The sequence below is a fragment of the Dipteris shenzhenensis genome, chromosome 14 (assembly GCF_047967505.1).
Source record: "Dipteris shenzhenensis isolate YYH24624 ecotype China chromosome 14, Dip_SZ_1.0, whole genome shotgun sequence".
Taxonomy (NCBI): Eukaryota; Viridiplantae; Streptophyta; class Polypodiopsida; order Gleicheniales; family Dipteridaceae; genus Dipteris; species Dipteris shenzhenensis.
The window spans coordinates 18,819,251-18,843,317 of record NC_141609.1 but is presented as its reverse complement, the minus strand read 5'-3'; the positions used below and the strand labels follow the sequence as shown (position 1 = coordinate 18,843,317).

Sequence of the window (24,067 nt, the reverse complement as noted above, 5' to 3'; positions counted from 1 at the left end):
CTAGTGCGGATTTCTGATTCGAGGGGCTGCGTGGAGCTGGAAGTGTCATTTGGGTGCTGTTCCTAGCCTGCTCATGGCATGAAGAAGCTCAGATTACTGATAGAATGCTGGTCGCCATTTTTTGCTGCTGTTGGGACTGATTTAATTTCTTCTACTTGCTGAGTCGACTTCACGAAATCAGGGACGGAAATTCAGCACTAAGGTCTGCAATATCTCTCTCCTTTCCTGCTTCATCTTTGCTTAAATGGAGTCTTCCAAGTCTGCTTTTATTATTGAGAAATTCTCTGTCAAAGAACTTTCCCACATGGCAAACCAAGCTGAGGCTTATTCTTATGAAGGAAGGGGTGTGGAATGTCATTAGTGGAAAGACAAAAAGACTTTAACAAATGAGAAGAAAATTCTACAAGGGTAAAATCTCAACGACAAAGCTCTTGCTCTTATTGGTTTGGGTTTGTTACATGAAGTTATTCATCACTTAGATTTTGATTACACTGCACAAGAATTTTGGGAAAAGCTAGAATGCTTGTTTGGTAACAAAATTATCAACTCCAAAGTATTTCTTAGACAAGCATTCTTTAAGCTTCAAATGAAGCATGAAGATTCTCTCAATGCACATTTGAATCATATGGAATCTATCATCACTCAACTTGCTACGTTGAAGGCCCCTGTTGGGGAAGAAGATCAGGCTGCTGTCCTCCTTTCTAGCATTGAGGATGTTCCTGAATATCGTTACATTATTCCAGCACTTCGTGTGGCACGGGATATGAAATTTTGATGAGATGGTTGCAATGCTCATTGATCATGATAGAAGACATAAGGATGATCATGTCCATGAGGAAGTGGCATTGTATTCTAAGGGTAAAAACAAATTTAAGCCTCTCAAGTGTAGGTATTGTAAGAAGCTTGTACATACACAGAAGCTCGCCAAGCAACAATCTAAGGACCATGCTAACTTGGTTGCAGCTGCCACTAGTGAGCAAGAAGACATCCCAACACCAACTCATGCTCTCACTGCTGAAATCCGACATCTCTCCCCTCAAGAGGTAGATGAGGATGATGAGTTTGTTTTCTAAATCTGTCCATGAGTCATGCGTACTCTACCCTAGATATTTTCCCAAAAATGATTGTAATAATCTCATGAGTATTTGTCTCCTTGAGTCAATAAAGGTTCTCAGCCTTGGATAGTCTCCTCAAATCATGTATTGCTTTGTTATGTGTGGCTCCATGTCACTAATTAGTCCATTTTGGAGCCAGGAGGGGGATGTATTATGGGAGTCCCATTGTATTGGTCTTTGATGGGTTTATCTAGGCCTCACCAAGTTCCAAGATGTTGGTGTAGCCCCTAGACCTATGAGCTAGTCATGTAGCCATGCTAAGACATAAGCCTCTCAGTCATGTTGAGTCTCCAGCCATGAGAGTGCTTGCATCAACCTCTGAACATGCTCAGACTTTAGCCTCTAAGTTACATGGGGTGGACAGATTAGTAGATTCCATCATTGCCATGTTTTCCTCTTGGTTAGTCCCTCACCTTTCCTCAAATTAGTTTGATTTTGTTATAATCGATGGACATCCCATTTTTGGAGAGTACATGTGCGAGTATTACCCCATGTTTCACCCAAAATTGGCACTTCAGGGGATTGAGGGAGATTCTATAGAGATGGGATCTTTTGAACACCAATCTCAGATACTTAAGATGATCATCCCACTTAGAGTGAACACAGAGATCATCCAGGAAAACTTCTTTAAAAACCCTCAAATATTCCTTGAACACAATGATCATTAATCGTTGAAATATTGTGGGCACATTGGTGAGTCCGAAGATCATCACCTTTGAAGCATAGACCCCCCATTCTCTGGCGAAGTCCGTTTTATGTTGATCTTGTGGTGCTATGGACACCTAGTTATACCCTGAAAACCCATCCAAGAAGCTATAAGCTTCCTTCCATGCGACTCTTTCTAGGATATGCTCTATGAAGGGCAGTGCGTAATGATCCTTATGGGTCACGACATTTACCTTCTTGAGATCAATGCATAGTATTCAAAATGCATTGAAAGAGTAACATTATAGTTTCTAAACATAATTGTCCAATAGTAGATTTATAATCAAATTGGATTAATAATTGTCCAAGAGTAGATTTATAATCAAATCAGATTAATAAAATTGAGGCATCATCTCAACTGCAGGCCGCAAACAGGCATGGGGTTGAGTGTTTTATCTTGCTAGTCCATTATTCATCTCGGCCAATGTCATTCTATTTTGTTTATCCACAAACAAATAGTTAGTTGAATTGAAATAAATATGTCACAACTTGCCACTCCATGCTAACTATTTTTTGTGTAATCCTCTTTGAAGTAGTATTCCTTACACTCCTTATAAATGTTAATAATCTCTTTAATCATGCATCCCATGGCTAACACAGCTGATTCTTTACTGTAAGAATTGGTGTTCTCAGGGTCTATTATTTCTAGAGCTTGCCAAGGCCAGAGTCGATTTTGTCTTATTATTGTACTCTTTTTTACCTTATAAGTCACATCATCCATATCTGAAGTACATTTCACAAAATTAACAGCTTCTCTTAATTCATTGTATTGAAGCAACAATCTCCAATCAATGATGCCAACCCATGGACTATAATCCTTGGTAAAACCTAGCATGACATTGAAAGGGTGTAGATCACAATGTATAATGCCTTAGAATCGCGGCCATGCCATTCCAAGTAAGAAAGGACGTGCTTCCAAGCAAGAAGCAAGCTAGAGACCAAGGGGCAACCATGCAATGTACCATCAAAGCAACCAAGTAAGAAGTCCCACTGAGTGGGTTGCCAGTGACCAAAGGCAGAAGTATTGATTTGTTATAACAAAGAGCGAATCATAACAGCCCAAGGCTGAGCACCTTGCATAAATTGCAGCAGCATTTTTCCTTTGTGAGCAAGGATTTGCACCTGGACATCAATGATATTAAGACCTCCATGCATTTTTTGTGAACACAGTCAATGCACGGAAAGCAATCTGACTTTTCCAGCCATGCTTAGATCGCCAAAAGATTTCCATGATTACAGACATGAAAGAAGCAAGGACCGCTTCAGTTAACATGATCAGAGGCAAATAGAATTAAATGTAGGCCACTAGAATTGACTGCACTATTTGAAGTTGAACATGCAATGGCCGGGTTGCTAGTTTCCAATATTCAATCTTTTTTCTAAGCTGACAAGTACCCAATCAATCTGTTGACGACGGATGATCCCCCAACCCAAAGGATAACCAAGATAACGAACAATCTGAATGGGTGGAATTATTTCCCCTGGCCATAAGAGACAATGCCAGTCTTTAGAATGCAAAGGGAGCAGCTTAGACTTTTGAAAATTCACAAAAAACCAGCTGCCAAACCATAGAGCGAAAGAGCTTGCATCAAAGTGGAAAGATCATTTTGAGTATTCTTTGGGATAAAAAAGGAATCATCAGCATAGTCTTGAGCAACCATGCTGCGATTTTCTGCCATTTCCAAGCCATGAAGGATTCATGTATCCACCAAATGGTCTATATATTGCAACATAGGATGCGTAGCAATGGCATACAGCAAAGCACTAAGGGGACATCCCTAACGAACCAAACAAAGAAGAGTCCATTCTTCAGAAGTGTCTCCAAAGAGAATACATGCAGTTTTGTTGTCCTCATAGAGCCAGTAGATAACGTGCTGCATTGTTTTTCCAAACCCCAAAGCTCGCATGGTTTGCGAGATAAATTGCCATTGAACTGTATCAAAAGCTTTTGCAATATCAACCTGCAAGAGTAGAACATCCTGTTGCGTGTATTTTGCATATTCCATCCCAACATGAGCATTTGCAATGTTGTCTGTGATATATGCCTACGAGAATAAACGCATATTGAGAAGGATGCAATCCCTCATGCAAATAACCTTTGATACGGTCTGCAAGCATTTTAGCTATGCTTTTGTAAATGACTGGCATGAGCGTGATTGGTCTCCAATTAGAGAGTGAATCCAATAATTGCTTCTTAGGAAGGAGCTTCACAAGTCCTTTTTTCCATGACATTGGCATGTGCTGATTTTCCCAAGTTGAATTAACCATGTGCAGCAGAGTAGATTTCAGAAGATCCCAAAAAGCCAAAAAAAAATTCAACAGTGAGACCATCCCGTCCTGGAGATTTCCATCTACCACAGGATTTAACTGCAACAGACAATTCACTTTCTGTGAAGGGGCTTTCCAGTTCCAAAGCCTGTGTAGCAAAAAGAATAGGATGGACATGCTTTAAAAGAATTTGCCGTGCAAACACAATCTGAGGAGAAGGATACCACATGCCCAAAAGTAAAGAAGAAGTGTTGCACACAAGCAACAGCAAGTTCTGAGCGAGATGAAGACCAGGCACCATAAGGCATCCGTATCCGACAAATATTTGCTGCATGTCGCTTGTAATGCAAGCTTTTAAAAAATTGCTTTGAGGAGCAACCAATATCAAGAAAAGCTTTATGTCGAGAGTGTGTTTCCCATTTAATGAGCATTCTTTTATCATTAGATTGGAGACAAAGTTTGGCCTGGCATAGCAACATGTTTTCTTCCGAAGACAAAGGCCTAAGATGACCAAGCTCTGTCAAATCCTAGCAAGTATATTTGGCATGAGCAACAGTCTCCCGTATGGCTCTCATATTTGCCATAATCCCGAATAGCAAGCTTGCATTCTAGCAACAAAAGCCTGCCATGCATAATCAAGATCTATCTGTGTCTGATGAGAAAGTGGCTGAATGGCATCACAAACCAATGCTTTAAAATCAGCATGCTCTAAATAACTATTATTCATAAAAAATAGCCTTCTGCAAGGCAATCTGTCATTTGGAAAAGCATGTAGAGAGAGCCTTAATCCACAAACAAACACTTTTTTTTTGGGTGAAATCTTTGATTGATTATATTATATGAGTAGCAACCTCAAAATAAGGTGCTACAATTACATCAACTGAAAATTTCAGTATATGCCAAAAAGACCTCATGATCTATGCAGCGGGTCTGCAAGCAATCAAAGAAAGATTGCTGCAGAGAACGCCTAAAAAAGCCAAACAGAAAGAAAGTAGGATCACCAAAGACTTTACAATTCCTATATGTCCATAAAGTCCATAGTGCCCAGTAGCGAACCTAAACGAAGAAAAGCTGAAACTCCGGTCTGTATGGATGAAACCCAAATAGCCAGAAGAACTTCCCAAACCGAACAGATGGGAATCTCACTTGAAGGTGCTGTCAAAGCAGATCAAGAAACTCACGAGAGCACAGACAATGCCAAAACAAGTGAGGCATAGTCTCCGAAGAAGCAAAACATCTGTGGCAAAGTGCAAGAGCAATGTGTCGATGAGCTAATAGCTGTCCAGATGGAAACACTCCCAAAAGAACTCGCCAAAAGAAAACCTGTTGCCGAAGCGGTACTTTATAGGCCCAAAGTTGCTGTAATCTTTTCCTCCACCACTTGGCTAGGTAATGCATTCGCCAAACAGAATCACCTCTCTCTGAAACCCAAGGTTGAGGCAAAAGGATTTTATACAATGCAGGTACAGTAATCTGAGATAGCCTGAAAGGATGAGAAGAGGACCCTCGAGAAGTCAAAGTCCAATCTTCCAACCGATCCTGGAGTTCCAAAGGAGGAATTAGAACAAAAGGCGAAAGTATAGAAGTAATTTGTCGCCACAAAGGACAACAATAATGAGAGCCCAATCCATATGTAGTGGCTGCTAGAGAAAAGGGAAGCACAGTACCAGCATCATCTATAACATTAGCAACCGAGGTGATGCCTTTAAACGAGACAAAGTAGGAACGTCGAGGTTCCTATAAAGCCAAGGGCAGCTGAAAGACTTTCAACCAGTGAATGCTTTCAGCTCTCAAATAATTCCCAAGCAAAGATTGCCGTCCATTCCATTTCAGATGAGAAAGAACATGCTTCCAGTCAAGAAGCAACCGGGAGACAAAAGGACAGCCAGGCAAAGTGCCATCAGTGCAGCCAAAAAAGAAATCCCAGTGATCGAGTTGCCGATGACCAAACGCAGAAATACTGATATGAGTGACCAGAGTCCTAATCATAAGAGCCCAAGGCTGATCACCTTGTAGAAATTGCAGCAACATTTTCCCCCTGTGGGCAAGAATATGCACATGAATATCCGTGATGTTCAATCCACCATGCATCTTGGGAGAACAAATGTGATGCATCAAAAGCAGCCTGAGACTTCTTATGCCATGTTTTTGGATCGCCAGAAGATTTCCATAAAGACAGACATGAAAGATGTGAGATCTGCCTTAGTGAGCATGATCAATGGCAAGTAAAATTGAATATATGCCACAAGGATGGACTGCACTATTCGAAGACGAACATGCAAAGGCCAGGTTGCCAGTTTCCAATACTCAAGCTTTTTTCGAAGCTTAGCCAAAACCCAATCAGTTTGTTGTCGGCGAGTGAATTCCCACCCCAAAGGGTAACCAAGATGACGAACAAACTGAGTGGGTGGAATGATATCCCCGGGCCATAATAGACTATGCCAGTCTTTGGAATGCAAAGGGAGCAGCTTGGACTTCTGAAAATTAACATGAAGACTAGCTGCCAAACCATAAACAGAGAGGGCTCTTCGGGGTAAAGAAAGAATCATCAGCATAAGCTTGAGCAACCATGTTGCGATTAGCATCCAATTCCAAGCCATAAAGTGATCCTGTAGCCACAAGATGATCAATATATTGCAGCATAGGATGAGTAGCAATGGCATACAGTAAAGCACTAAGAGGGCATCCCTGGCGGACCGAACAACGAAGAGTCCACTCATCAGAGATATCCCCAGAAAGAATGCAAGCCGCATTGCTATCTCTGTAAAGCCAGTAAATAACCTGCTGCATTTTTTGTCCAAACCCCAAAGCTCGCATAGTTTGCGAGATGAAATCCCATTGAACTGTGTCAAAGGCTTTTACAATATCTACCTGCAAGAGTAGAACATCCTGCTACGTGTATTTGGCATATTCAATCCCAATATAAGCATTGGCAATGTTATCTGTGATATGGCGACGTGGAACAAAGCCATATTAGGAGGGATGCAACCCATCATGCAAATAACCTTTAATCCGATCAACCACCATTTTGGCCATGATCTTGTAAATGACTGGCATGAGCGTGATTAGCCTCCAATCACCAAGTGAATCACATAGCTGCTTTTTTCGAATTAGCTTGAGAAGACCCTTTTTCCATGACACAGGCATCTGCTGATTTTGCCATGCTGTATTTACCATTTGCAGCAAGGTGAATTTAAGAAGATCCCAGAATGCAAACAAGAATTCAACACTGAGACCATCCCATCCCATTCTGGAGATTTCCATCTGCCACAGGATCTCAATGCATCAAACAATTCCCTTTCAGTAAAGGGATGCTCAAGTTCCAAAGCCTGGGCATCAGACAAAATTGGATGAATATGCTGCAAAAGAAGCTGACGTGCAGACACGACCCGAGGAGAAAGAGTATCCACATGCCCAAATTGAGTGGAGAAGTGATGCACACATAAATCAGCAAGCTCTAAACGAGATGTTGACCAAGAACCATCAAGCATCCGGATCCGACAGATATTGGCAGCCTGTCTTTTGTAGTGAGAGCAGCCTTTATCCAAAAATGCCCGTTGTCTGAATCGAGTTTCCCATTTAGCAAGCTTTTTGCGATCTTTGGATTGAAGAGAGAATTGAGCCTGACATAAGAGCATACTTTCGTCTGAAGACAAAGGGCAAAGATGAGCAAGCTCAATCAAACTCTGACAAGTAAATTTGGCATGTGCTACAGTCTCCCTGGTGGCTTGCATATAGGATTTGCCATAATCTCGAATAACTACTTGCATCCGAGCAACAAAAGCCTGCCAGGCATAATCCAAACCAATGTGTATCTGACAAGAGAGAGGCTGAATAGCATCAGAGACCAAGGCTTCAAAGTCAGCATGCTCCAGATAACTATTATTAATCAGCAAAAGCCTTCGGCAAGGCAATCTGTCAGTGGGAAATTCATGTAAGGAAAGCCTTAACCAAAGAGGAGCATGATCCGAATGTGTGATCCCACTTGAGCTTGTAAAAGGCACTCCCCATGGAAACATTATTCACAGTAATCGAATATGAAGCTGTAGTGGGGTGATCCGTATCCCACAAAATGCAGAAGCGATTCGAATTTCCATTGGATCGCAGTGGACATAACACCTTACCAAGGGAAGCTGATATTTTAGGTAGAAGAGAAGACAAGCATTGAGGAAAATCCACAACTTCTACCCAAACAGGGCAACGATGCCAAATCAATGCCTGATAATCCTGAGTGGGAGACCAAGGCAGGACATGGACCATCTGCTGGCCATAGAAGAGAGGAGAGTGCTCCAGCAAAACCTGATGGTGCTCCTCATCAGCCATGATGATCTCAAAAAAGCCCCTGCCAACCCACACACCCACAGCCACCCCACCCACCCACACACACTCACACACACACACGCATGGCATACACACATAATATATGTATGTATCTATCATACAATCTAGGGACATGCCCAAACTCTAAAACTAATTCAAGAATATTACTTTAATCTTCGGATCCCTATTTGCATCAACATCATTGTATATCGTCAATCCTTCCGTCTTTTTATTTTTCATTTTCATCATTTAAAAGAAAGAATAATAATACCTTGGGACTTGAGAGCTTTCATTGTATGTGGAAAAAGAATCCATGGTTCTAAAGATCCCAAGCAAGACCTTAACAATCCATCGAGTAGCAAGCTCCCCATAGGAGCTAGTTATACCAAGAGCGTCATGACCACCAGCAAGACCAGAAACAAAACCACGTACATCGCCACATGCTACCAAAAATGAACAAAGAATTCTGCATAGTTGTGCAACTTGGGAGTTCCAACCTTCAAGGTTGTCACCATCGGCAATGCCTTGTACTCCCTGTCCAGAAGTACAACTATTGTATCATTAGACAGAACCATACTTAACATATTTCATAAAACTGATGGTGGTGTGAAAGACATTACTTGCGACGGAACTGTAGGTGAAACGTATGCTGCCCAAACAATGACCTCAACAAACTTTTGGATTCCTCCTTTTTCACATAGGTATTGTAAATTACTAAGGTTTCGAAAGCTGCACAGTATAATGCACAAAGTAGTTAAGGTGATCAAAACGCCACATAAGCATGTCATTCCATGAATGCAAACCACAATTAATTATACTGATTATCTTGTAGCAATTTTTTATCACATAAGCATGTCATTCCATGAATGCAAACCACAATTCATTATACTGATTATATTGTAGCAATTCATCAAAATATACTACCTCCAACTACTTTTTGTCCAATGTACGGTCTGTGCTTATGTTGAAGTGTGCATGTATGTGTGTATATCAGTTGCTAATGGTCACTCAAATTTGTATGAAACAAGGCTTTTCGAAACTCTTACCATGGTACCTTTTTAAACCTTGGGTTCAGATTTTTTTTTCTCTTTTTTTGCCTTTTTGTTCTCTTTTCAAATATTTTATGGGCTTTTCTTGTAATTATTACCTTAATTATTCACATGCGCTTGTAACTTTCCAAGCACCAATTGCCTAAGCCTAGATTGATGAGTTACATAGATTGATGAGTTACATAGATTGATGAGTGACAAATCACATTTGATAAAAATTATGTTCTCAACTCAGAATGTAAAGTTCCTCTAAATTTAGATTCTATGAATGTAAAAGTACATAGTACATACATGCATACATACAGCTACCTGCATTGAAAATGTATTCTAAACATACTTTCAATACCAATAAGGAAGTACTGTGTTTGTATTTGCATCTACACTTGCATCTGTATCTGCATCTATGCCAGTCCACCCTTGCATTAGCACCCACATCCCTACATCTATGTATGGGACTGTCTTGAGGCTATTATGGGTATACCCATGTGTATGTATACATGTATGCGTGCTCAAAGATGTAGTGCAGAAATCCATGTGCATGTCTATGTCAAGCATTGCGGATGTGTATGAGCATTTGATCAAGTCCATGTTTGTGTTTATGTCTGTGCCCATGCCCGTGCATATGTTAGAAAACAGAGCTGAAGATTGCTCGATGTAGCCAACGCTCCCACAGCAGATGATTTGTGTAAACATAGCCCAGAAACCACACAGTCCTGAATTCAAATCTCACTCCTTTCCTCAATGTGTACACAAGTGAATATAGAGAGATAGACAAAGACTTAGATCCTTGAAAAACACAACATAGGTAGAACAGTAGATCATCTATTAAAGATTGCTCCAAACGAATGGACAAGACCTAAGGGCTTGCTCAGTTTGCAACCATCTAGCGCCTGTTTGAGTTTTTGAGATTTTCAGATTATTAGCTTACTAGCTTAGCACTCAGCGAGGGCCTGAGCGAGCCCTTTGCTTCAGCCCACAGTGGCTTGTATGAGTTACTTTACTGATTGTACTTTGTCTCATAGGCCCGTGTGGCCTCCCAAAGACGTTAATACAACTCTCTCATTGGATGATGACCTCACATTGCTACAGCAGGAGCACCGGAGAGAGGGAATGGTGTGTGTTATGGCCGCAAGGGATGCAACTAAATGGGCTATCTACAGAGATGGGAAGGTGATTATCAGAGAGAGAGCAGAATGGGAGGAAAGGGAAGAAAGAGAAGAGGGAGAGATGGACAGCACATGACAGTGTCAAACCCAGAAGATGAGGGCACAAGGGGGGCTGAGAATAGCAGTGTGGAACTGCAATGGTACCCTTTGGTCCGACCCTAGGGGTTTCTTGGAAACATACACCAGCAGAGACATGATCTTCTACACCGAGACCCATGAAAGCCCGGAAAGAGGGCTGCCAACAGTGACAAGATATATCTGGGAATCAGCCCACAAGAACGAGATGAGAGGAGATAGTGGAATATGGGGATCAGGAGGTGTGGCTGTCCTTTTCAGAGCACATCTGAGACCACTCATAGCAGTGGCCCGGGGAGAGGAATATGCAAGACATATGTGGGTGCGAGTTCAGCTACCAGATACACGCCCTATCTTCATTGCAGTGTGATACTTTCCCCCATACACATCATCTTATGCACAAGAAGTTACCACTGACGCGCATAGCCCATATGAGACTATTCGTGATCTCACAGAGCTTTCTAGACAAACGGACACTCTCCTCCTTGGTGACTTCAATGCATGTACTGGGAACAGACAGGTTGGCCTGTTAGATTTCAATGAGGATTCCCTCATAGTATCGGAGATGGATGCAACAGAACTGGAGATCATGAGGCAGTCAGCAAATGCAGATGCACCAGTGACAACATATGGGAGGCATCTACTCGAGATGGGGGCTATCCATGACTTGATTATATATAGCGGTCTCGAGAGATGGCCATCATCTGGTGGGCTCACTTGTTTCCCACATGGTGGGGGGGGGAGAAGTACAGTACACTACCTACTGGGTCCACTAGCCTTTGCCCCACAGATACATGATTTTATTGTGCCTCCTCCTCCACTCGAGGCCGACCACTCATACCTTGCCTTATGTATATCGGTCGCCATGCCAACCATGAGGAGGGGCCCCCCGCCACCCACTTGCATTTAGATCCATTTTGACCATGCTCTTGACCCAGTGTACGTGAGCCACCTCACTTCTGAGCTTCAAGTATTACTTTGAGAGGAGATGGACCTCGCACATGCATCAAATACCCTTGTCTCAATGATACAGGATGTTGCCACCAGATCCTTTCCCATGACATGATCTACACATGTCCCAGATGGAAACATACCCCAAAACCCCTGGTTTGACGATGAGTGTAGAGAGATGAGAGCCCACCTCACACGTGAACAAGCACCGGGACATTTGACTTCACTAGAGGCACAGTGGATCTCATGCTGAGTGACACAGTGTAAGAAGCAGGCTTTCTTCATACACAAGATGGATGAGGTGATCAGATCCTTTGGCGGAGGAGATCCTACTACGGGATGGGGGCTCTTGTCGGAGGGGAAGTCGCCCATCCCCATCACAGATCCAGCAGTCTAGCATACATATGCATGCCCTCTATATGATGTCCCAGGTCAGCCACCACATGATATGTCCTCTATGTCCAGACCCACTACGTGTCACTTGTTTACTACACAAAATGTACGTGCTGCCCTTCTCCGGCTTCATAACCAAAGATCAGTAGATCATGAGGGACTACGCACTGGGCAGCAGATCTTGACCCCGATCCTAGCACAAGCTGTTCAACCATGCCGTATGCCATGGCTTCCCGCCTACCTGGAACACCACCACCATAGTACCGATACACAAGGCAGGTGATCCCATCGAAACTTAGAGCTACCGCACTCTTATGATTGGCCACACTCTGGCTAAGATATATGGGTCAGTACTAGAGAGGGAGATCAGCAGGCACACAAAGGGTCACAGGCGTTGGGCTCTTGAGCAAGCCCTCAGTCCCCCATCAGAATATACAGGCAAAGTTCACCATGGCCCCTCTCCAGGTTGATGCCCCCTCTCAGACAATGACGTTCCTTCACAGACTCTAGGCCTTACTCTGGTGGAGATTACCGAGGTTAGCATTGGAGTCCTCCAGGCGACTAGCAGAGAGCGGTGTTCATACAACATGGTATGCACGAGTGTCCACGTGGTTTGGTGGTCATGGCATTCAGATGGACAAACTTCCCTCCTTTTAGTACAACCTAGATGCACCACCCGAGATGATCCCACGAGATGAGATCAACCGTATCATACGGTTGGACCTCCTCCAGCTCCATACATCTAGGGCTTGGGGGGGAGAGGAGTTCCCCACCAAGATCCACTTCTACCAAGACCACTTCCTAAGGGTGTTGGAGCATGGTCTTGTCATCCGATCTTAGTACCTCGAGGACAGGAGAGTCTCACATGTTGCAAGTCTCATCTCATCAGTTGAGGATTGAGACAGGGAGAGCTGCGGGCATACCCACAGAGTAGAGGATTTGCACACTATGCCAGATGGAGGAGGTGGAGACAGAGGAGCCCTTTCTATGTGTCTGCCTAGTCTATTATGAGATGCGAGGACGATATCACTGCCTCTTCCAGGAGGGGCATGGCTTTGGTCCACTTACACGCCTAATCCATTTTTTCGATCCGTTCTGTGTTAGGCTCTATCTGATTGAGATACGACAACAAAGAGATATACTGGTGCAACATACCGGAGAGCAACAGGGATTGAGGCCACAGTGCACCGAGATCGACAAAGCATAGACACTTGTTACAGATTCCTATGCATCTGAGTCAATTTCCAGGGAGGCTGAGGGAAAGGACCTTGATGAGACGAGAGCATCTTGGACTAGCAGTGGGAGTCCCCGCCACGATGCTGCCAGACAAGAGACGCACTCCACATGCGACACAGAGAGGGACATGCATGATTGAGGTCCAGTCCATTTCAGCCCTCCTCAAAGGTGACTGCCAGAGATGAGGAGTCACTCTTGATGTAGCCCTTTGAATACAGAGATCGAGGAGACCACCCCCTCCACCGCATCGAGAGACAGTCGACAGACACAGATACGAGAGCTCCTCACATCTAATCAGAGAGCCACTAGGTTAGCTGGATATATGAAAATTGGTCATGTACTAGGAGTGTTAGCTCTGAGCACCTGACACTCTTCCGATATTTTGCTACTCTACTATTTTGTTCACTATCTTAGCACTTTAGCTTTCAGCAAGGGCCTTAGTGAGCCCTTTGCTTCAGCCCTTAGTGGCTTGTATGAATTACCTTTTGGTTTTGCATTTGTCTCATAGGCCCGCGAGGCCTCCTGCAGACGTTAATACACCTCTCTCTCTCTCTCTCTCTCTCTCTCTCTCTCTCTCTGGTTGGAGAGGCTCTAGGTTTTGATTATAGAATGTTGTTCATGGATGATTTGTTAGGGCAAGATGTTTTTATCTCTTAGCTTGGTTTGTCTTTGATTGCACAACTGCACTTTGGGCCCTTTCACCTTGAGACTAAGGGACTTTGAAACAGTCGTATGTTTGTTTGGGTACCAACCACCCTCCGCTCTCTCTCTCTCTCTCTCTCTCTCTCTCTCTCTCCCCTGCTCCGTCTGTCACCCCCTACACTACCCTTCACCTCTGCTCCGTCTGTCACCCTCCTGCTCTGTCCGTCACCCCCTACACCACCCTTCACCACTGCTCCGTCATCACCCCTCCTCCTGCTCCGTCGTCACCTCTCAACCTCCCTCTCTGTCGTCCCTCAATCTCCCTCTCCGTCACTCGGTCACCCCTCAGCCTCTGTCCCCGTCACCCCTCAGCCTCCCTCTCCTTCACTCCGTCACCCCTCATCCTCCCTCTCCGTCACCCCTCAGCCCTCCTTCCGTCAGACCACCCCGCCCACCCCCTAGCCTGTCGTGACGCCCCTCAGACCCCCCCACGCCACACCTCAACCCACCCTCGCTACCCCTCAGCTCACCTACCACGCGGAGGGCTGTCCTGTGCCGTCGCAGCGCGGGCCTCCTAAACACTGTTGTGGGGCCATCTGGAGCCCACGGGGCGGCTGCTGCTGCTGCGCCATACTGCCTCGAAGGGCCTCCAGGCCCTTGCACCTCTGCACCACCAAGCACAGCCCGTCACGGGCTGTCATATGCCCGCCCTGGGTGTCCTAGCCCCCGTCTCCCCTCCTGACGCACAGACACCTGCAAAACAGGTCCCCCAATCTATCTCCACTGGCCTCCAAGGCCATGAATTGTTGAGGCCTCCAAAGGCCATGAATCAGCAGCAGCATTCTCGCAGGAGCAACTTGGACTGCTGGTGCTGTCACGGGATAGCTCGGGGGGGCTGTCTAAGCCCTCACACATCCACTGATGCCCGTGGACCAGTAAACCTGCAATTTTGAATTCAAAAGCAGGGGAAAAAAAGGTGCCAAATCATTCAAATGGGGACAGTGGGCAGTCCATCAGATCAGAAAACAAGGGGCGAGAAAGAGCACAAATACGGTGTTATTTGGGCCAAAGTGGATAAAATAGAGGACAACAACATTAAAGCATGCATATCCTCAGTCAAGGAGGTGTGCAAAATGCAGGATGCTCAGCTAGAAAGCTTACAAAAGAAAATGGGAGAGAACAAGGACGATGTGCTCTCAAATATACATACTCAACTACAAGAAGACATGAGAAAATAGCAAACTGAAATGCAAATGAAATGGGCCAAAGAAATCACCCGCATGCTGAATGAGAAAACTAACTCCCTTGCCTCGCAAATCAAGACACTAGAAGACCAAATTGTCATCCTGAAATAAGAGAATGAGAAGTTGAAAGAAGGCTCACACTGGGAGGAATGTGAGATTCAACCACCTATAAAGGAAGAGCTGATTCTTCTTAAAGAACAGATTGAACAGTTTAAGGATGCCAAAGGGACCTCGGAAGAGGGATGCAAGCTCTCATTGATGAGCTGAAATCTGAGAATGAACAGCTTAAGAGGGAAATGTCCACGCTACAGGTCACTATGCAAGGGAAACATGCTGAGTTCACACGGCAAATCACAAAAGGAAAGGCGGACATGCTTGCGTGGAAGGATGTACTTAAAAAGGGCACAGTAGCTCCTAAAAAAGAGCTCATATCTGAGACTCTAGAGGAGTAAAAAAGACGCAGCAGCAAAGCCATGAATGTATTGGTAAGAGGCCTAGCAATGGGTGAAATCCCTATGTCAGATGCCAAGGCGTTGTTTGAGAAAATGGGGGTCAACTTGACTTGTGAATCAGCCTGGAGGGTGGGGAAAGCTGATGTGCCATAAATAACTATGCATGTGACATAGTGGGAGCAGGTGACATAAAGTTTTATTTTGCAAATGGCTTTGCATTTGTTTTGAAAAATGTGAGAAAGCTGACCAAGAGTCTTATTTCAGCGGGTCAACTAGATGATGCTGGTTTTCAAGCCACCTTTGGCTTTCAGAGTTGGAAAATTCAAAAGGGCTCTATGGTTTTGGCAAAGGTGCCAAGTGTGGGACATTGTATCCCTTACATATATCAGGGGTGGCTGATCATGTTGTTGCAATAACCGAGCAGCCAAGTGCTTCTTTGTGGCATTGTCAATTGGGGCACATGAGCCAGAATGGAATGAAACTCTTATGCCGTTATGTACCGTATTTGAGTTTTTCTGACTTTGAATTTTGTGAGCATTGTCTCTATGGGAAGCCCATGGTGATAAAGATGCGGACAGTTATTGACAGATCCACCCTCATGGATATGAGAGCTGCACTGAAGGACACCAAAATCTTTTTAGATGATGACCTCACACTCCTACAACAAGAGCACAGGAGGGTGGGAATGGTGCAAGTTATGGCAGCAAGGCAAGAAGGGCTTACAGGGACGGGAAGGTGATTATTCAAGAGAGGGCAGAAAATGCAGAAAATGGAGGGAGAGAAGGGAGGGCAGAAAACAGCACATGACGGTGTCTGCCTCCTCAGGTGAGAACACAAAACACGCTGAAAATGGCAGTATGGAACTGTAATGGCACTCTCTCGTCTGACCCTAGGGTCTTCTTGGAGACCTACACTGATAGAGACCTGATTTTTTATACCGAGACACATGAGATCCCTGAGAGAGGGCTGCATATAGTGACAGGGTATGCTTGGGAGTCAGCACACAGGAAAGAAATGAGAGGGGACAGCGGAACTAGAGGTTCTGGCGGAGTGGCAGCCCTCTTCAAACTACACCTGAGACTGCTCATATCCATAGTACGGAGAGAGGAACATGCACGACACATGTGGATACGGCTCCATTTTGAGGCACGGCCTCTTTTCATTGCAGTGTGCTACTTTCCCCCAGATACCTCTTCCTATGCGTACGAGGTTACCACAGAGGATCATAGCTCGTATGAGACGATCTTTGATGACATCAAGGAGTTCTCCCAGCAGGGAGACATCCTTCTCCTCGGTGACTTCAATGCACGCACAAGTGGCAAGCAAGTGGGTCTACTAGATTTTGCATCTCACTCCCTTATTGTACCAGAGCTGGACCCAGCAGAGTTTGGCATAGTGAGGCACTCATCAGATACACCCCATGTGATAGGATATGGGCGTCATTTTCTTGAGATGAGAGCTGTCCATGACCTGATGATATAGAATGGCCTCGAGAGGTGGCCCTCATCTAAAGGCCTCACATGTTTCCCACATGGCAAAGGGTCGAGCACAGTGGACTACCTGATAGGCCCACTAGCTTTTGTTTCACAAATACTTGATCTCTTTGTGCCTGTCCCCCTCTTGGTGCTGACCATACATACTTGGCCTTCGGCATCTCGGTCACCATGCCAGTTGTTCAAAGAGCTCCTCGTGCACCTACTCGTGTCCAGATCCACTTTGACCGCACGGTCGACCCCGTCTATGTGAGCCACCTGGCCTCTGAGCTCCCAGCCCTACTTAGAGGTGACATGGACCTCACCCATGCCTCAGATACCTTGGTGACTATGGTACAAGCTGCAACGATCAGAAAGAAAGAAAGAAAGTTTATTAAAGTCTTCGGAAGACCGATGGGTCTATGAGACTATGAAAATCCTGATACAACAAGCTGTGGTAGTGGAGCTACTAAACGCGCATCCATACCAATGCAAAATGCAAAATGCAAAATGGCAGTACTAAGTCCTAAGTACAACATAGTCATGTCAATGGTCGACTATATATCAATCTCAGCATCATCATCAATATCATCATCATCCTCAGCAACAGCAAGATATCAGGATGGATGAGGCAGTGGAGGCATGAAGTCGGCAATAGAGTGATGTCGGCCACTCAGAGGTGCAATCCTAGCACGTCTCCTGGTCGTAGCTCTACGTCTAACCACGGCTACTATGACCCCCGTCGGTCGGGCTCCAACTCTAAACAAGGAGGGGATGTCTCCAAGTGTGATCTGTGTGTCGACCCTCTGTCTGAGCTGTCAGGTCACGGGCTCCGCGTCACGGTCATGTCGAGGCCTCATCTCGTTGGGGTCCATGTGATCTAGCTGAAAGAACTATGTGATAGAGCTCTGAGAGGGATCAACCGAGGGAGAGGTCTGCTCCTGTCTCCGTGCTCGGAGTATCCTCTCGCGGTGTCTAAGTGCCTCATGAATGAAACCTGCCAAACACCGCTGGTCTGGGTAGGAGAGCAAATGGGCTAAAATCTAAAATCCCATAACTATCCTGAAGAGGCAGTGGAAACGTCCTCGGATCTCATAGTACAGAGGACACCTAAAGATGAAATGCTCCTCTGTCTCAACTTGATGTATGTCACACAGTGTGCATATGCCCCGCTCCCTGGGTAGTCACTCTGCTCTGCCGCTCTCGATGCGAAGTCTGTGTGAAGAGACCCGGAACTGTCCAAGAGAGATCCTCAACGAGTGGCGTAGGTGAATCTGTGTGTATCCTGGTGGGTCAATGAAACCCTCCACTGTGATATGTAAGAAGTGATCTCTGTAGAAGCTAAGCTTCACTGGGAGTTCACTCGGTCCCAACCAGGTCCGAAAAGTGTGTAGCTGTAGTAGATCCTCACAGATAGCCTCGTTGACCTCGTGTGATAAGAGGGGAGAAAACGGAGCATCCATGCTATACTGGAAGGGAGGTAGTCTATCCACGTGGAGCCCCAGTTGCTCAAACCATCTCTCTGTACGTGCATACCAGCACCTCTGATCTCCTCCTGCTGCAAGTGCCATAGAATTGGATAGAGCTATCCATGATAACTTGCTATGTCCCAAGGTATAATCCCCATATTCCCTAACTCGGTACAGATATGTGATGACCTGAAATGCAGCATCTAGCTGTAAAGGGGGTGACCCAAACTCAGCCTGAATGATCTGGTGAGGAACGGATGACTTACCACGAATCATCCATGATAACATGAGAACCTGTAGCCGCTCCACACGGGCCCACTCTGTATCCGACAAGTCTGGCCCCCAACAAGGGCTGTCGTACATCCCCGCTAGACGAGCTAAGGAGTCAAAAAGCAACCCCTTGGTGCGTGGATCCTGAAAGTGCGAGCGGAAGCATTGCCTCTCTAGTCTGGGCAATGAGGCATACCCTCTACTCAAGCGTGCCTGCATCGCGGGTCTCATAGTGAAGCTCCGTCCGGAGAAGATAACCCCAAGAAAAGTGTATGATGAAACTATCTCAACAGATGACCCTGCAAATGTGAACTGCTCCTGACGCATGATGGCTCGAGATGTATTGAAGATCATGACCTTGGTTTTACCCAGGTTGACCTTCAAATCATGAGACTCACAAAAGGACTGTAGTGCGTCTAGGTGTCTCTGAAGCCCCTCTGCTGAGGAAGACAAGAGAGCCACGTCATCTGCAGTGAGCAAAACCTAGATCAGCGTGCCCGCAAGAGAGCAACCTACACCCCCCTGTGTCTACATCACTGTCTCAAGCTCGTCAATGTAGAGGCCAAACAAGGTAGGCGACAAAGGACACCCTTGTTTGACCCCAATGGTACTCATGATCACGTCAATCCACCCGGATTCTGCCCGAACTCTGCCAGAAACTCTCTCCTAAAGTGCCATGACAGCCCAAATGATCTCCTGGTCATAACCCAAGTTCTGTAGGCGCCGTATGAGGCGGGCTCTCGCGACCATGTCAAATGCCTTGCGGAAATCCACAAAGCAACGATAAACCCTCTGCTTCCGTGACCTCGCCTCCTCGATGATACATCTGAGCGTGAGAATGTGCTCCATGGTTTCATGATCACGCCAGAATCCGGCCTATCCTGCTGCTCTAAGTCCTCGACACTCTGCAAGTCTGCTAACCTCAGAGTCGAGTATTGATGCATAAATCTTGGACATGACATGTCCAATCATAATGGTCCTGTAGTTCTCCGGGCTCACGGGATCCCCTGCCTTGTGGATGGTGAGATAGTGTTAATGGTTCAAGTGTGTGAAAATCCCAAACAAACTGCTTCATTAAAAAGCTTTGCTAAGATCGGCACTAGGAGGTTAATCCCATATGCAATGAACTCTGTGCATAGCCCTCATGATCCTTCACTCGACCATTATGAAGTTTCATTACGGCATCCTTTACCCCTCCTCTAGTGAAGACGGTGCAGGATGTGCGACGAGGCAGGTGTGAGAGGTTAGGGACTGGCTGATTTGGGATGTCATAAAGTGTGCGTGCATAATCAAACCAGATCTGGGTGTCAGAGAGTGGCGGAGGGGACCGTCCTTCTAGAAATCTCCACCAGAAGTCCTTAGAGTTGTTACTAAACAAAATGTTCAGTAGCTCCTCCTCGTTCTGACAAACGAAGTCTAGTTTCTTCCTCTATACCAGTCTATGGTATTCACGTAGCGTATCTCGTGCGCTTGGAAGACTGTTTTTGGTTTCGAATCTGAGTTGACGGCGTAAGGCCTTACACTCATCATCGTATAACTATTACAGGGTACGGTTCTAGGGGGTGGTGGGTGGGTGGAGCCGGTGGTGTGGGAAAAAGCGTGAATGGCAGCCTCATGTAGTGAGCGGGTGATGGGCAGCACGATCCTCTAAAAGGAGTATGAAGTCAATATAAGCGAGAAGTATGTACAGACGGCCAGAGTAAGAAGGTGAGTGATCCCGATCAACGGGTATATCGTGGTAGGTGGAGTAAGCACTGAGTGGGGTGGAAGGTGCTGTGCGAAGGGAGGTGGAGATGCGAAAGAAAAGGTATGTATGATCAGCCCCTTGGAGGAGAGGTGCTACAGTGAAGTCAGTAATGCAAGATGTGAAGACAAGGAATCCCATGATGTAATCAACAACACTGGAGCCCCCCCCATGTGGAAAGCATGTGAAACCACCTGAAGCGGGCCATCTGTCAAGACCATTACAGATAATGAGATCATGTATCCTGCCTAGGTCTAATAGGGCCTGCCCATAAGATGAGAATGGACCTCGCCTGTCAGCTGAAACCCGTAGCATACCTGCCTCCTCAAGGTCAACATCTGGCTATAGAGTGGAATCATCTCTGAAGTCAAGAAGTGGTACTTGACGAGCCCTTGTCCTCGCATTGAAGTCCCCCACTAGAAGGACTTCTCCACGGCTAGAAAAGTCAACGATGGACTGATAAAGGGCAGCAAATGGGGATGTCTCATCATCACCTCGAATATCTCTGGCAAAGTGCGAGGTCTCCGGGGGGAAGTAGCAAACTGCGACAAACAGATCCCGACTGTCCATGTGTCGTATCCGGATCCAAAGAAATCTGGAATATGTATCTCTCTGCTCTACTGAAATGATCCCCCGAAGTGTGGATCTGAAAAGGACTGCAACTCCACCTGAACCTCGAACTCCTCCTGTACCCCTCGTCTCATCTCTGTAAGCAGACTCCCATGTATATCCGTTGACTGTTGGAAGAGGGCGCTCTGGACTCTGATGTGTCTCTGTATAGAAGACTATGTCATGGCCTGTATAGGATTCCGAGAAGTTCCCTGGTTCTGACCATAAGGTACCATTCCAGTTCCAAATGGTGCAAGACAAGGTCTCGGATATCTGAGTCTCATAGACCCTGCTTCCCTATGTAGGGGAGGGGGCAGGTGAAACCCATAGCATACCTGCCTCCTCAAGGTCAACATCTGGCAGTAGAGTGGAATCATCTCTGAAGTCAAGAAGTGGTACTTGACGAGCCCTTGTCCTCGCATTGAAGTCCCCCACTAGAAGGACTTCTCCGCGGCTAGAAAAGTCAACGATGGACTGATAAAGGGCAGCAAATGGGGATGTCTCATCATCACCTTGAATATCTCTGGCAAAGTGGGAGGTCTCCGGGGGGAAGTAGCAAACTGTGACAAACACATCCCGACTGTCCATGTGTCGTATCCGGATCCAAAGAAATCTGGAATATGTATCTCTCTGCTCTACTGAAATGATCCCCCGAAGTGTGGATCTGAAAAGGACTGCAACTCCACCTAAACCTCGAACTCCTCCTGTACCCCTCGTCTCATCTCTGTAGGCAGACTCCCATGTATATCCGTTGACTGTTGGAAGAGGGCGCTCTGGACTCTAATGTGTCTCTGTATAGAAGACTATGTCATGGCCTGTATAGGATTCCGAGAAGTTCCCTGGTTCTGACCATAAGGTACCATTCCAGTTCCAAATGGTGCAAGACAAGGTCTCGGATATCTGAGTCTCATAGACCCTGCTTCCCTATGTAGGGGAGGGGGCAGGTGCCCTACGGGGGCCTGTAAGAAGTCGTCCCTCTCGTACCACTGTCCACTTCCCCTCCTTCCGGGCTTGATCCTGTCGCTGCTGCAGCAAAGAGCGCCTCTCCTCAACCTGTAGAGGTGTGAAGTCCTCATCCATAGAGATCGCTAGCTGATCTCGAAGGATTGACCTGCGTAGTAGAGCTGAAAGTCGTGCCTGAGTATCATGGAACCGTATGATCAGGGGTTTGCTCTCGGTTGGAATCTCTCCCCACCCGCCATGCCCTCTCTATCTTGTGCTCAACCACACCCACGGTAGCGGTCACGAATGCAGTCGCATCTACCATCGGTGTAGCCTCAATGTGTGGGATCCCACATACTCTAATGTTGAGAGCCTTACTGGCTCTCTGTTGCTGCTCCATGAGGGTAGCCGAAATGATTACCCTTGCGGGTTTCCGTTTGGCCACGTCAACCCATCTGGAAGTCTCCTCAATAGCAGATTGCATGCTCGCAATCTGTGCCTCGACCACCAGGGTACTCCCTGGGACAGTGTTTATGGATGTGACCTCCTGTCAGAGCTGCATGATATCCTATCTAAGTCCCTGAATAAGACCCGCCTGCTCCCGAATGGCCCTAGCCTGCTCCTGTATGATGTGGCTCTACTCCTGGTTGAAGCGAACATTCTCCCGTGTGAAGGGAGTCGGCTCCATCTCACGCTCACGAAAACTATGTATCTCCATGAGCAAGGTCTCATGGGCCTCTGGTGTATCAGCCCACCCATGTCCATGCTAAAACTGTGGTGACTGTGGCATGAAAGAGTGGGACGGAGTCTGAAAACTGGACGGTGACTGAGTGAGGAACGGAGATGACAGTGGAATGGATGAGGCAGTCCCAACGGGGTGTGGGAGGGTGGGCAGACTGAGAGGGGGAGGGGAGAGTAAAGCGTAATGCGGCACAGTGTATGACATCTCCGAAGTAGGGGTCATAAGCTGTGCGAGAGCTGTAACAGGAGAAGAGGGGAAGGGAACAACAACCGACACCATGGGCATGAGTATGTCACTAATCGTAGATGTAGAGGGAGCAGATACTGAAACTAGAGCTGGGCCTGAAGCGGGGGCTGAAGTTGAAGTAGAGATAGAGATAGAGGGAGCTGAGACCGGAGCTGAAAACGAAATTGACACTGTAGCGGGAGTTGAGGTTGAGGTAGAGATAGAGGCTGAAGAAGCTGAGGCGGATCCTACCTTTGCCTTGCTGTCTACCCCGAGTCCACTTCAGTTGTAACGTGTGTTCACATCCTCCAATTTCAGTTGTGTTGTTTGCTTTTTTTTGTTGTTGTTATTGTCGTCTTTCTTGGCTTTGTCCCCCATTTCTCTTGGGGTGTGTGTGCAGATCTTAGTGTCCAGCTGGGAGCGAGAGCACCGGTTCCCCCCCCATAATGGGAGGCAGGTCCAGTGCGAGGTGGTGGAGAGGCAGGGCGGAAGCCTGAGGTGGAGAGGCATCCAAGAGGTGGAGAAGGAGAGGCTAAGATGGCGAGGGTTTTTTTTTTTTTTGGTGGTTGTTTGGATTTTTTTTTTCAAGTTCCAAAGGAAAAAAAAAAAAAGAGAGCGAAGGTGGCCAGGGGAGCAGAGAAGGGGGGGCCAGGGGGGGCGGTGGATGAGCGGAAAATGAGGGAGGGAGGTGGCTGAGTGAGGGGGTAGCGGGGAGCGAGGGGTGGCTGAGGGGAGCGAGGGGTGGCTGAGGGGAGCGAGGGGCTGAGCGGGGAGCAGGGGTGGCTGAGCGGGGAGCAGGGGTGGCTGAGCGGGGAGCGGGGGAGCAAGGAGCAAGGGAGCGGGGGAGCGAGGGAGCTGAGCGTGGAGCGGGAGAGCGAGGGAGCGAGGAGCAAGGGGTGGTTGAGCAAGGGAGCGAGCTAGCGGGGAGCGAGGGGTGGCTGAGGGGAGCGAGCGGTTAGCGGGGAGCACGGGGCTGAG

At 46.5% G+C, this 24,067-nt stretch overlaps 1 protein-coding gene across 2 annotated transcripts in view; it reads right to left on the bottom strand.

The window, feature by feature from the left end:
* Window positions 1-24,067, bottom strand: part of LOC147894296 (binding protein) — a 254,131-nt gene that overhangs the window by 132,501 nt on the left and 97,563 nt on the right. For both annotated transcript variants that reach the window (XM_087384649.1, XM_087384650.1), the window contains exons 9-10: window positions 9,029-9,137; window positions 8,680-8,942 (exon numbers count right to left, since the gene is read on the bottom strand). In XM_087384649.1, the coding sequence (XP_087240775.1) occupies window positions 8,680-8,942; window positions 9,029-9,137 (372 nt within the window). The remainder of the gene's footprint in view (window positions 1-8,679; window positions 8,943-9,028; window positions 9,138-24,067) is intronic.